The sequence below is a fragment of the Rhododendron vialii genome, chromosome 8a (assembly GCF_030253575.1).
Source record: "Rhododendron vialii isolate Sample 1 chromosome 8a, ASM3025357v1".
Lineage (NCBI taxonomy): Eukaryota > Viridiplantae > Streptophyta > Magnoliopsida > Ericales > Ericaceae > Rhododendron > Rhododendron vialii.
In genome coordinates, this window is record NC_080564.1 from 5893848 (window position 1) to 5907584 (window position 13737).

General features: G+C 37.9%; 2 protein-coding genes across 2 annotated transcripts; both read right to left on the bottom strand.

The window, feature by feature from the left end:
• Positions 1-4998: 4998 nt before the first annotated feature.
• On the bottom strand, positions 4999-6298 carry LOC131298926 (metalloendoproteinase 2-MMP-like). The gene has a single exon (XM_058324431.1). The coding sequence runs from the start codon at positions 6228-6230 to the stop codon at positions 5289-5291; it is 942 nt and encodes a 313-aa protein (XP_058180414.1). The 5' UTR covers positions 6231-6298; the 3' UTR covers positions 4999-5288.
• A 2180-nt stretch (positions 6299-8478) lies between these two features.
• On the bottom strand, positions 8479-9782 carry LOC131298927 (metalloendoproteinase 2-MMP-like). The gene has a single exon (XM_058324432.1). It carries the CDS (start codon positions 9692-9694, stop codon positions 8696-8698), a length of 999 nt encoding a protein of 332 aa, XP_058180415.1. The 5' UTR covers positions 9695-9782; the 3' UTR covers positions 8479-8695.
• Between the last annotated feature and the right edge of the window lie 3955 nt (positions 9783-13737).

The window sequence follows — 13737 nt, forward strand, 5'->3', positions numbered from 1 at the left end:
ATCGAGCATCCGGTAATTGCGGTATATTGCTGGTTATAGGTTTTACAATGCTCCATGGGCCGTCAACTTCTTCTCTCAGAGAAGAAGCAACAAAACAATCCGGGAATAAGCATTTCTGTGCCAGCAGCCATGGTAAAGACCGATGATGCAGGTGTTAGATGTATTTGGATGGTAAGACTATCAGTAATTCGAGACCACTGTTGGCTTCTAGATGGGGACATGAGGGAGACTGATATAGTTGAGTAAGAACTTTCAGGTTAATTAATATGATGACCCTAAATTTACCTGAGTGTTTTGTGTTTGAATTGGTTGTGGTGAGGAAATGGGAAGAGCATAGATAATGCAGCATAGCAAGGACGATGAACGATTGGTGAAGAAGAGAGGAGGAGAAGAGACGGACAAGGAAAGAAAGAAAATTAGAGAAAGTTTTACCCAGAAGCTTATCTTGTCCAGTAAGGATTTAAAAGGACAAGGAAACATAGATACAAGAACTGGACCCTAAATATACTCCCTCCGTCCCTTTTTAAGTGTCCTGCTTCGTAACTCCAACTTATTAAAAAGACGTCATCATTACACCTTTCACATCAACTTTTTCCTCTACTTTCCCTACTTACTCATCATCATTACACTTTTACTCACTAACTTTTCAAAATAAAATCTACTTTTAGGGACAAAATAGACAATACACCAACTTTTACCCCCCTAACTTTACAAAATGGACACTTATTAAGGGACAGCTCAAAATGAAATACTGGACACAAAAAAAGGGACGGAGGGAGTACTAAATATCCCATCACTTGTCTATAAGGCCGATAAACAAACCAAGTTACTCAACTTTGAACATGTATTCGACTCGTTTAAAGCTTGTTCAAGATCGGTTTATTTCCTCAAAAAGCCAAGCTCAACCGTTTTTTAAAACCCATTAAACTTTCAAACCAAGCTTCAACAAACTACTATCCGGTTTATTTTAAGTTGAGATATGTAAAAAATTCAAGCGACTTGACATGAATCCATGATCGGGTCTCCTGATAAATAATCCAAGATTGAACATATATTCAAAGTTTGCTGAGAGAGTTGAATCTAAGTTTCAACAAGCTGCTGCTGCTGCTCTTTTCGTTTATCGGTTCGGTTTATCTTCATCCATTTCACAAGCCTCCTCTTTACCATTGCTTTCTCTCGGGCTAGTAGAGAAATCCCTGTTAGGGTGTAGCTCGGGCTGGGAAAGCACTTCCTTTCGGCTTAAGTTGCTGTATTTAGGGATGTATTTTGGCAATCATGGTAATTAGGTTAAGCTAAACAAGGTATAAAAAAACTCTTAAGCTAAAGTACAAGTAAAATTTTTTTTTGGGTGCTATGGAATAAAGGGAAATCTAATCCCTAAACCAGCACAGGTCATCCTCTATCAGAAAATGTCTAACCGATTGGGGGGGGGGGGGGGGGGGGGGGGGGGGGGGTTCACACACGAGTTCCTCCTCTTGTTCAGTTCCAAGCATCGCTAAGTTAGCGGCGCTTTGATTTGCTTCACGGTGTGCGTGCTCAATTGTATAACTCGTCCTGGCCAGCTGAATTACTGAACAGTCAATGTATAGTTCGAGTCCTCAAACGAAATTTACGAACCACTTGCAGTTTTTGGAAGTTTCACTGAATTCCCTGCAAAAAATTGTTTCAGTATATGTAGTTCTCTCATTATTGAGATACATTTTACGTTTGAGCACAAGCTAATCAACCCTATGCAGACCACATAACTACTTTTACCTGGATCTAATGTTGTCTATCATCGGATCAAAATAAAAATGTTGTCCATCACACGATGCAGAACTAGTTTTGTTGCACTTAAAAAATGTAAAAGGTAGTGTTGCTATCATGGTCTCTTATGTTTCTCACCATCATCTTAAACTGCCCGTAAAATTTGAATGCGAGTATCCATCTTCCTTTCCATTTCACCTTTCCTCAAACTTTTTCGTGATCGAAGATAGCCGTGACAGTGGGAGATGGACACGGACCTAATTAAACTAAGCCTTGTCGAAATGTTAGGATGAAAGCAACAAACCCTTTGAGCCTCCCTGCCGCGGACGAAAGCGAGAACTATCTTAGTCGATAATAAATTCATGGAAAGGAACAAACAACAAAACATGGTAAATTTTACTTAAAAAAAAGATCCTAAATTAGTTCAAAAGTGATACTTTCCTACCTAATAGCTCAGGGATCTCGTGTTAGATGAGGTAGTAGCCTTCCGATGTTGATTTTTTGAAGCCAAAAAGCGACTCTGAAACAGTCATGGCCACTCTGAATCCTCTGTTTTTCCTCTTATGTTGTCAACTTTTGTTGTTTCTGCTCTTTGTTACTATTGGGCTGGGAGTAATTATTCAATAGTTCGAGAGTATCGCCACGTTGTACTCCCGACCATTTACAACCACATGTTTATGTGGAGTCCATATATTTAGTGGTAGACCTCACAGAAATGTGTGATTTTAAAATAGTCTGGAGTACCACGTGACGGTACTCTCGGACTATTGTATTTGAACATATGATCATGTCATGTGGTTATGGTTGAGACCAACGATGGATACAAGGACATACTTTCACGGATATTTCTGTCAAAACAATTATCATAAATATTTTCGGTCAATCTTTACGACTGCAAAAGTACGATTATAGCTAATTGTGCATCCATATAAACCTACTAACCTAGTGTTCCATCTCTATCCAAAAGTTAGGATCTAAAATGCACTCTATATATCGACGCCCTTTTCACATCGTACAAACATTTCGAGTAATATTGAAAATCTAAAATAGTATCGAGCAATGTCTTTCTCAATGTAACCGAGCATATATAACACACGAGGAAATCATCTTCCATCCTGTTTGGTAGCCTAGTCTTCATGCATAACTTTTCTTCTAGTGGTGAAGTATTTGAGATAATATGTATTTGCAAGCTCGCAAATGTTTTCAATATTGAAATATCTATAATCATCCCTAGTGCTGGTAAAGTACTGGTAAAAGTAATACAGAAAGAAAGAATAATTGATGAGCGGGTATCAGAATTTGTTTTGAAGAACATTGGGCGGGAGAATCTATATGACTTCAAATGTAAAACAACCTTCTATAATATTCTAAAAGAAAACTAGTTCCTCTGTCCCATATTGTTGTTCCACCAAGAACAGACGTGTAATTTTTGGATACAAAAGGTGTGGTGGGGGTAATTCGTTCGGTTTTTAACAAGTTGGATCTCCTCCTTCGAATAGCTCCCTCCTTTTAACAGGTCGGATCTCCTCCTTCGAATAGCTCCCTCCTTTCCTAAGCAAGCCTTAAAAATTGGGAACCGGTTAGTGCTGTCCAGTCGTAGTCAGCTAGAGGGCACTTCGATGCCTACGTTAGACACAGGAGAGAAAGGATAAGTATATCTCTTAGGTTTTATAGAGTGAATGTACTTTCTCCCCAAGTATGTCCGTGCTAGGCAGGAGCCTTGTATGTCACCCGAAACCGTTTCCGGTAGGCATAGTCATATACGCTAGATGTGCACGTGGCCAAACACACATGTGTGGAACGTGACATCGGGCCATTGGGCGGCTCCAAGGAACGACAGGGCCGAGCTTCTGGCATGTACGAGCCCCAGTAGGATGAGCTTTCCATGACATTTGGCCAGCTACCTCGTCGCTTTCGGTCCACTACAAAAGGTAAAGTATTTCCGTTGTCCATAATTTTTTAAATTTATGGACACCAATTTAAAGATCTATTCAATTTATTGAGATGTTATTCAGGTTCAATGAACATCTCGATGTAGATTTTTAGAAATAAACCATACTTCCAAACACCCTGTAAGCAGAATTTTTGAAATCATATAAGAGGGATTTACCCAAATATAAGCAATTTTTTTTCTAAGGTATATTTTTACGTTAGAATAAAGGAATTTAAATCCGATTGACCCTTGTTTGAATTAGATAAGATCAATAATCAATTAGATTTTTCTATTAAAAAAGAAGAAGAAGAAACCTTTCTTTGTCTCTTGGAATTAGAAAATTATTCACGGAGGTACTTTATTGTTTTTAAAAAAAATTATGCGTCCTTTGTAGTAGATCAAAAGTATGGAACAGAGGGAGTATGAAGCTTGGGTTGGGCGATTGTTCGGAGTCATCCGTGCCTGGGTCTATTATCTGGATTGGGGAAGATTGTCTCCCTGTTGAAAACATCTTTGGGTAATGATTTTCACTTTCGGATTTTGAAATTATGCGATGTATTTTTAAGGGTTATTGAAAGAAATAAGAGAAAATGAACAGATCTGGATAATTTTTATTTTTATTTTCCTTTCTTACCTCAATCAGTTGATTTTGGCAAACCAAACCAAACAAGTAAAAATTGGCGATTGGGAAGATACCTTAGTCGTTTGCTGTCTCGGTCAAATTTCTTTGGGCTTAACCAATTTTGGATAGGGCAAAGGCTTCTTTGAAGCCGGGTTTGGATTGCATGAAGCATTCGCATCTCGGCTTGCTATCTTGCATAATCGATGACTAGTTTTTTTTCAAGGAAGATGCTTTGTTACTGATAAGAATCTGTTGGCACATTCGGACCATAAAACTGCTTTCGGGTGGTTGCTATGGCACAGTCTGTCCTCTTCGATCCAAAAAAGAAGTGTAGAGAAGAAGCAGGTTTCTTTTTGGGTAGGAATTTGAATTTTCCACTTTGGCCACACTATTGTTAGTCCGTCCACAAATGTAATGCCTTTTCATTGGAGAGAAATTGTTAAGTTCACTATTATCCTCTCCAGATCGATATTACTCCAATTGGTTGGAATAAACACATTAATTACGGGGGATAGTGAGACCATGGTGCAATATATTCATCTTCAAAGGACTTGTTGAACTTCCTATCATGTATCCAAAAAAAAATAAAAAAATAAATTACCAAAATAGAAGATAAGGAATTCAGGACAATGAGATTAGTTGAGATGCGTGCAAGTTAGTCCGGATAGTACTCAGTAATCAAAAAGAAGAAGGCCGATAAGACAAGGACAATGTAATATTTTCTGATAACAACTGATACATCTTAACTCGAACACACACACACAATAATACTCAGTACATAGAACTTGACTACCACTTCGTTCACGACCTCATCGTCGCATTGAAGTTCGCTGCTGAAGAATTCTTGTTTAGCCTGTTCATACCATCCATGCATAGAACTGAAACAAGAAATACCCCATCTTTATTCCTTTATTTTGAGGATAGCTATAATTTATGGCGTCCATAGATCACCGTTTTATTGAAAACATCGCCAAAGTATTCTTAATTTCACGCCTCAAGGTCGTATAAAGTCTTAATTCCTTGTATATCATCGACATTCAAACCTTTGGCTGTTCCAGCAGCAATGCCAGGGAACATGATAGCCTCTTGGACATCGCTATGTGCAAGTCCAAGAAGGTGCCCAATTTCATGCAAGGCCACAGTCTCCATATGAAACGAACCCGCGACCGGGTCCACGGAAAACGAATGGTCCTCGTTGTAGTGAAACCTCCCGTCAGTTGGGGCAAAAGCATGGGCTAAGACCCCATTAGCCCCATTGAATGGTGCCCCGTCCCCATGGTCACCACGGTAGAACCCGATTTTAAGATCTGCACCGTCATGGTTTGGAGTCTCAGAGAATGTAAATGGAGTATTGGAAGCCCATGTGCTGAATGCTCTCGCCACGGCGGAGATGGCATCCGAGTTGGTTCCGGGAGGAAATGCATAAGTGAGCTGGTACTTAGTTGAGGGCCATTTCAAGTTACCAGGAAAGAAAGTGAAATGAGAGACAGTGTGGATAGTGTTGTGAGCGTGATTGGCCTTTTTTTGGCCTATCCGCATCCAGTTGGTTCCGTTAATAATGTCAGGGACCCCGCATCGAGGGGCTGTCATTTTGGACACTGTTTGGGCATCTAAAGTTCCGGTAGGCTTGAGATGAAAATTCAGCTGGTAAGTTTTGATGGCGGCCTCCAAGGCATGGTCAAAATGGTCGTCGTTGGCATGGGTTTGGTCAGGGGAGTAGTTTAGATAGCCAAATGTCTTAAGATATGTCTTGAGTTGTCGGAGGCCTTTTATTGTCTGGTCTTTCTGGCATCCTTCCAAATACTTAATAAAGCCGAAGGATGTTGGGTTTTCAGCCTTGAGTTTTGATGGCCTTGCATGAGAGGGGAGAGGGAAGGCTAATGTGATGAGGGAAATGCACAAGAGAAGTTGGAAAACTTTTGTTGCCATTTTTTAGGGTAGAAGCTAGGAAGCTAGTGTCTGGCTGAGTACTTGGTGGATTTGTGAATTTGAATCCAATATCTTGGGCCTATTTATAAGCCTTCATGGATGACGAAAATGTGGGTGTGGAGTCACGTTGAGAGTTGTTCTTTTAAGAAGGTGCTTTCTCATGATCAATTTACCAGTGCTTGGGTCCCCTGGGACACTGTGAGGATAGCTATAGGCATTCTAAGTTGCATAAAATAATTGCATTACAATTATAGTACCTAATTTTAAAATTGATTGATATTTCCGTAACATGATGTATATCTTGAAATCCTTTTTATGTACTTCTATGTATGGTTAATCCCCATACAAATCGTTCAAAACTAAGAGAGTCAGATTTGGAATTCAGTGTCGACGACTATCTGAGTCAAATTCATAATTTTCCATGATTTATGGAAAGTAAGCTGATTAATTTTTATGATTGGTCCCAGAATCTCCATTTCATATTCACACATTCATTGCTCTAAAAATATTTAAAATTTTACTGATAGGCCACCTTTTACAAAAAAAACAATAAATGTTCAATGCTAACTTTTGCTAACAGCTAGTCATGCCATCTTTGATTTATGGGACTTTTGTTATCTTTTTCAAAGTGAATTACAAAAGAGGGACGGAAGGGTAGTTTTAGAGAGAGAGAGAGTGTGAGTTTTCTACGAGCAATCTTATCAGTTTTTTCCATGAACTGATGAACATCTATGGTTCTAGTCTTTTAGAGATCCTTCGGGTTCTAATCAAGCTAGACATCAACGTAACTAAATGAAATGACTTAAAAATATAATTCGTCGTACTGTTTGCAAAGTGTGCTTTTTTTGGCTAACACCACAAGAATTAATCTTCTGAAATACTAAGATTGAGAAGCTCTGTTTGGGAATTCTCAAGGTATACAACATTAGTTTTTGTGTGGACGCCCATATGGCTGGGCTAGCCAGTCGGTCAGCACATCTGTTTGATGTTTTTGTTAATCTGAATTTGCTTCAGGTTTGTTAGTTGGGCCGGGATGAGCCGATCTGAATTGTGGCTCTTCAGGTTTCTCCTCTTATACTATTTAATTATCGACACTCGAAATGGCATAATTGCGCGGTTTGTATATATCTTATTGATAATAGATATGCTATTAGCAAGGAAAATGACCAATTTTGTGCTTTTACGGGTTCTATAACTCTTGGTTTAATGTGAAAGGGATTGCAATCTTAGAAGAAAATCTTATGAGGTTTTAAATAATGAATTCTACACCAAATTACCAAAAAGGGAAAAAATAATAATTATACACCCAATCTTCGTAAGTGGTTAGAGTTAAATCTTGTATCTAAAAATCAAAGCTGCAGCCTTCCTTTTGTCTTGAAAGAGAAACAGGGGAAGATTTTCCAAACAGGGGAAGATTTTCCCCCTGTTTCTCTTCAGCATATATTTCATTTGAAAGCATCTTTGGAAAATGATTTTTTCAGTCCGGTTTTGTGCACATGTAATCTACTTTCAGAAGACTGACGTTATGTTAAAGGGGAAAAAGAAAGAAAGAAAGACTTTTATAGATTTTCGCAAACAAGCAAAATAGGCAATTTGGGGCAGATATCTTGGTCATTTAATGTCTCAATCAACCAACTGGAGTTAACTTAGTTGGCCAGAACTCTTGCATCTCACTAGGAGGTTAGGAGATCAAGTTTTCTCACTTGCGTGTTGGTATTCTTCCCTTAGAGAGCTTTTCCTTTCTTTTTTTGTTTCTACCGTATAATGGGCTTATTTTTTGTATTGGTTGAATTGTTGAGCGTGGTTGTCTAGTGGACTCTCACAATTGATGTCGTGTCCCGGGTATGTACTGTGTACTTCATATCTGATGTAAAATGATCTCTTTTATTGATTGACCAAAAAAAAAAAAATCTCAATCAATTTTTTTTTGGCTTTATCAATTTTGGATAGGAAATTGAATTTTCCATTGGGTTACTATTGTTGGGTCCAATGGTGTAAACTTTGTAATGCTTTTCCATTGGTGAGAAAATATTGTTAAATTCACTACAATATTATCCTCTCCTGCTGTTCCAATTACTAGTATTTTCTTGATTTTGTGAGGCCATGGTGCCATATATTAACCTTCCTCCAAAAAACATTTGCAACGCCCTATCGTGCAGATAATAAAGAAAAATAATTCGAGATTCTCTGAGATTCATTGATGTGCAAGCAAATTGAACTGAATACTGAATAAAAAAAAAAAGGTCGATAAGATAAGGACTCTGTATTACTCTTTGATTAAACACTGATACATTTTAACTGGAACACTATGGTACTCCAGTGTAGGGGAGGAAAAGGAAAAACACAAGCAAGAAATACCCCCTTTTACTTTTTTACTTTATTTTGGGGATGACTCTAATTCAGTTACTTCCATATATGGCGTACGTCCATAGATCACTGTATTATTGGCCAAAGTATTCTTAATTTCACGCGTATAAAGTTCTAATTCCTTGTATATCATCTGCATTCAAACCTTTGATTGTTGCATCAGGAATGCTAGGGAACATGACAGCATCTTGGACACGGCTATGTCCAAGTCCAAGAAGGTGCCCAATTTCATGCAAGGCCACAGTCTCCAGATGATAAGAACCCGCGACCGGGTTCACGGTAAACGAATAGTCCCCGTTGTAGTGAAACCTCCCGTCAGTTGGGGCAAAAGCATGGGCTAAGACCCCATTAGCCCCATTGAATGGTGCCCCGTCCCCATGTTCACCACGATAGAACCCGATTTTAAGATCCGCACTCGCGAAGTTTTGACTCCGAGAGAATCTAAATTGTGTTTGGGAAGCCCATGTGTTGAATGCTCTGGCCACAGCGGATATGGCATTAGAGCTGGTTTGGGGAGCAAACGCGTAAGTGAGCTGGTACCGAGTTGGGGGCCATTTCAAGTTACCAGGAAAGAAAGTGAAATGAGAGACAGTGTGGATGGTGCTGTGTGTGTGATTGGCCTCCTTTTTGCCTCCTCGCATCCAGTTGGTGCCGTTAACGATGTCAGGGACCCCACATCGAGGGGCCGTCATTTGGGACACGGTTTGGGCATCTAAAGCTCCGGTTGTCTTGAGATGGTAATTGAGCTGGTATGTTTTGACTGCAGCCTCCAACGAATCGTCGAAATCGTCGTCGTTGGCATGGGCTTGGTTAGGGGAGTAGTTTAGATAACCAAATGCCTCAAGATATTTCTTGAGTTGTTGGAGGCCTTTTACGGTCTCGCCTTTGTGGCCTCCTTCCAAATGCTTAATGAAGTCGAAGGATGTTGGGTTTTCAGCCTTGGATTTTGATGGCCTTGCATTAGAGGGGAGAGGAAGGGGTAATGAGACGAGGAAAATGCATAAGAAAAGCTGAAATACTTTTGTTTCCATTTCTTTTGGTAGAGGGAAGCTAGTAGCTAGTTGGGTACTTGGTGGATTTGTGAATTTGAATCCCATGTCTTAGGCCTATTTATAGACTTCCATGAAGAAAATATGGGTGGTATCAAGGCTTTTTTTTTTTTTTTTTTTTATAAAATGAGGGGTGTATCACGTTGAGAGTTGTTCTTCCAAGGAGTTGCCTTCCCTATGACTTTCTTTGGTCTCTTGGCCGGGACCACCACAACTTAAGTTGTTCTCAATTCCATGATTTTATGAACTGTGCTGCTAACAAGTGTCTCCGGGCACAAGTTAAGGTGCATTAATTATGAACTATTCTGCAACAATAAGATTTTATTACTATTAATGCGATTTTTCTAAAAATAAAGTCAACAACAATATAAATACATATACTTCACTATTTTAGCATGAAATTAAATATGTTACCATAATGATATATAATTAACTGTACTCACAAAATGTAAACCATATAGTTTTGCTTTAGTCCGATACATTGGGCTCAATCAAATGCACGTCTTGTATTTGCGAGGAATCATCTGATTTTTCAATATGGTCCAGTTGCTGGGATTTTCAACACCGAGATCTTACTAATTCTTTCTATGAAATTAAAGAGTGAGGTAGAAAGTGCACTAGCTTCTTTAATTTATAAAATAGTAATGTGTATTAGCTCTTCTTCTACAAGAGGGCAAAAGGGGATTGCGGGAGGTGAAAGAAACTGCTGCTATGACTTTCTATATATGTTTTGGTTCTTGTTTATAGATAAGTACGTAAATGATTTTCAGTGAACTAGTAAATGTTTTCCAGCAATTTATTTTCGACGGATGTTTTCCCTTATCTTTCAACGAGCACCCAAAGACTCCTTATTTAGTTTCAAGGTTCTCTTAGAGTGCTCATTGAAAGACCTTATGGCCAAAAATCCATTATGACCATTTAAAATAAAATGATCAGAAAAATAAGATATTCGCACCGGTTTAAATGGATTGAAAATTGGAACACTTATTTTTTTTACACCGTTTATATATTAAAAAATATTGTTAAAAAATTAAGTGTTCCAGTTTTTAATCTGTTTGAACCGGTGCGAAGATCTTATTTTTCTGATCATTTTATTTTAAATGGTCATAATAAATTTTTGGTTCTAAGGCCTTTCAATGAGCACTCTAAGAGAGCCCTAAAACTAAATAAAGAGTCTTCGGGTGCTCGTTGAAAGGCATTAGAGCCAAAAATTCATTACGACCATATATGATAAAATGATAAAAAAAAAATAAGATCTTCGCACCCGTTCAACCGAATTGAAAATTGGAGCATTTAATTTTTTAATCATATTTTTCTGTTAGTTTTATTAACGGTGTTAACAATTTTACCAATTTGAAACGTAAAACAAACTACAGGGACGAGACGAAATTGAGACAATTGAAACTAGAGGGATGAAATTGACACAACCGTAAAACTAGAGGGACGACTACGAAAATTTGCCCATTGATTAATGAGTTTCTAGAGGGAATTCTAATCAATTGACTAAGTAGTTGCCACTAATTAGAGCTTCTACAGTGGACTAATTAAAATTGGATAATCAAAAGTTGTCATATCACCTTTTGATTATCCATTTAAGGGGTTACTAGTCCACAGTAGTATAATCAATATTAAATAATTAAAATTTGCTACATCACATTTTCAACCTGTAAAAATCTAAAAATTGTCACCATATAAAATAATTTTTTTAAAATGGTTTTCAAACTAATAAAAACAGTTTATTAGAAATAAAAAATAATTTTTTGAAAACTTTTATTTTGAAAAAATACTTTTCTGAAAAAGTTAAAAAGAAAGTTTTTGAAAAAAAGACAGTTTTTTATTTTAAATAACAGTTTTTGAAAAAAAAAGGGACAGTTTAAATGTTTTTGAAAAAAAATTTCTTCTAAAAATGTTTTTCTTAGAAACATTGTTGAGAGAGGAGAGAGAGGGAAGGTGTTGGTTATTGACAAAAAATTGCTAGTTATGATTATCCAAGAGCCAAAATTTGATGAGTTGCTAAGAAATTGTTAAATTTGATTATGCCACTGTGAGCATTTTTCTGAGAAAACATTGCTAACTTTAGCAAACTTTATGATTTTGTTTATACCACTATGAACGCTCTAATAGTACCCTGCCATCTAAGATGGGTAATTCGAAGTCTCCCACTATCTAGAGAAATTTTTTCAGTGCCAGGTGGGTACCATGTGGTGCCCATTCGCCACATCCAAGTTGTCTGATGTGATTTTGGACGGTTCAGATTTGAAGAGAGAAAGAGGAGGGGTAAGAGAAGAGAGAAGGTCTCAATTTGAGTCGTTCAAAAGTACATCGGACGGCTCAGAAGTGCCGAGCAGGCACTACATGCGATATACCTGATCGACACTGAAAATTTTCTCTTACAAATTAATGGGAGGTTTGAAAATAAACAAAATTAATTCACCCAAAGTAGGGAGGCTTTTTTTTTTTTGCCACGGCGATATACATAAGTGGGGGTTAGTGGAGGTGTTAGAGTTAGCACGGGGAGACCAGAAACTATCTATAGCCCTGGTCTCCTAAAGGGCCTGCCCTCTGTGGGGCTCGAATTCAAAACCTTCCATAAAGGGGAAGCAATGACTGACTAACTGTACTAAGCAGTGGTTGTCAAAGTAGGGAGTCTAAATTATGACAGTTTTGACAGAGGTTTATTGGTCTTTGGTTTTGATAGTAGAGAAAATTTTCAGTGCTGGGTGGGTACCCCGTAGTATCTTCTTGGCAGATCCGAGTCGTTTGATGCGATTTTGGATGGCTTAAATTTGGAAAGAGAAAAATGAAAGAGAAAGAGGAAGGGTGAGAGGAGATAGGAGAGAGAAGATTTCAATCTAAGCTGTCCAAAAGTGTATTGAACAGTTCAGGAGTGCCGAGCGGGCACCACGTGGGATATACCAGCTCGGCATTGAAAAATTTCTCCTACAAATGGGAGACTTTGAAATAAACAAAACTGATTGACCCAAAGTGGGATGTCTAAATTATGGCTGTTTTGGTCAAGGCTGCTCAAAAAATTTGGTAAATTGTGAAATTGGTCCGGACCAAATTGATACATACCTTTTGAATTTTGTCTGTGAATTAATGGGTACGGACATGAATTGAAAGCCGTTTGATGTGATTTTGGACGGCTCGGATTTGGAGAGAGAAAGAGGAGGAGTGAGAGGAGAGAGAATGTTTCAATTTGAATCATTCAAAAGTGTATCGGATGGCTCAAGAGCGCGAGTAGGCACCACATGGGATAAACCTGCTCAACACTTAAAATTTTCTCCTACAAATTAATGGGAGACTTTGAAAATAAACAAAATTAATTGACCCAAAGTGGGGAGTTAATTATGGCAGTTTTGATAGAGGTTTATTGGTCTTTGGTTTTGATAGTGGAGAAATTTTTCAATACCGGGTGGGTACCACGTAGAGCCCGCTTGGCACATTCGAGCTGTTTGATGCGATTTTAGACGGCTCAAATTTGGAGAGAGAAAAAGGAAAGAGAGAAGAAGGGTGAGAAGATTTTAATCTGAGCCGTCCAAAAGTGCAACGGACAGCTCAGGATTGCCGATCGGGCACCATGTGGGATATACCCGCTCAGCACTGAAAACTTTCTCCTACAAATTAATGGGAGACTTTGAAAATAAACAAAATTAATTGACCCAAAGTGGGAAGTCTAAATTATGGCAGTTTTGACTAGGATTGCTATGGCAGTTTTGATTAGGATTGCTCAAAAAATCAGGTGAACCATGAAACCAATCCGGACCAAATCGATCCGTACCTTTTGAATTTTGTCCGTAGATTAATGGTCCGGACACGAATTGAAAAATTAGAAAACTCTTACTCGCGGTTCGGTTTTCAAATTTTCATTACAAAACTGTGGATTAACCGAACCAGACCATGAGATATTTATTTTATATAAATAATAAATAAATAAATATATATATTTATATGTTTATTTATATAATTAATTGTTAGTAATGTTAAAATTTTTTTTCCTACTAATGTTAGTAGTTTATCTTAATAATTGAATATAGTGTAGACAAATCGTAGTTTTTTGTTATAAGTAACAGGTAACCCTAGTCTAGTTT

Coding starts and splice junctions, on each gene's coding strand:
- LOC131298926 (XM_058324431.1), bottom strand. CDS start 6,230: ATGGCAACAAAAGTTTTCCAACTTCTCTTGTGCATTTCCCTCATCACA.
- LOC131298927 (XM_058324432.1), bottom strand. CDS start 9,694: ATGGGATTCAAATTCACAAATCCACCAAGTACCCAACTAGCTACTAGC.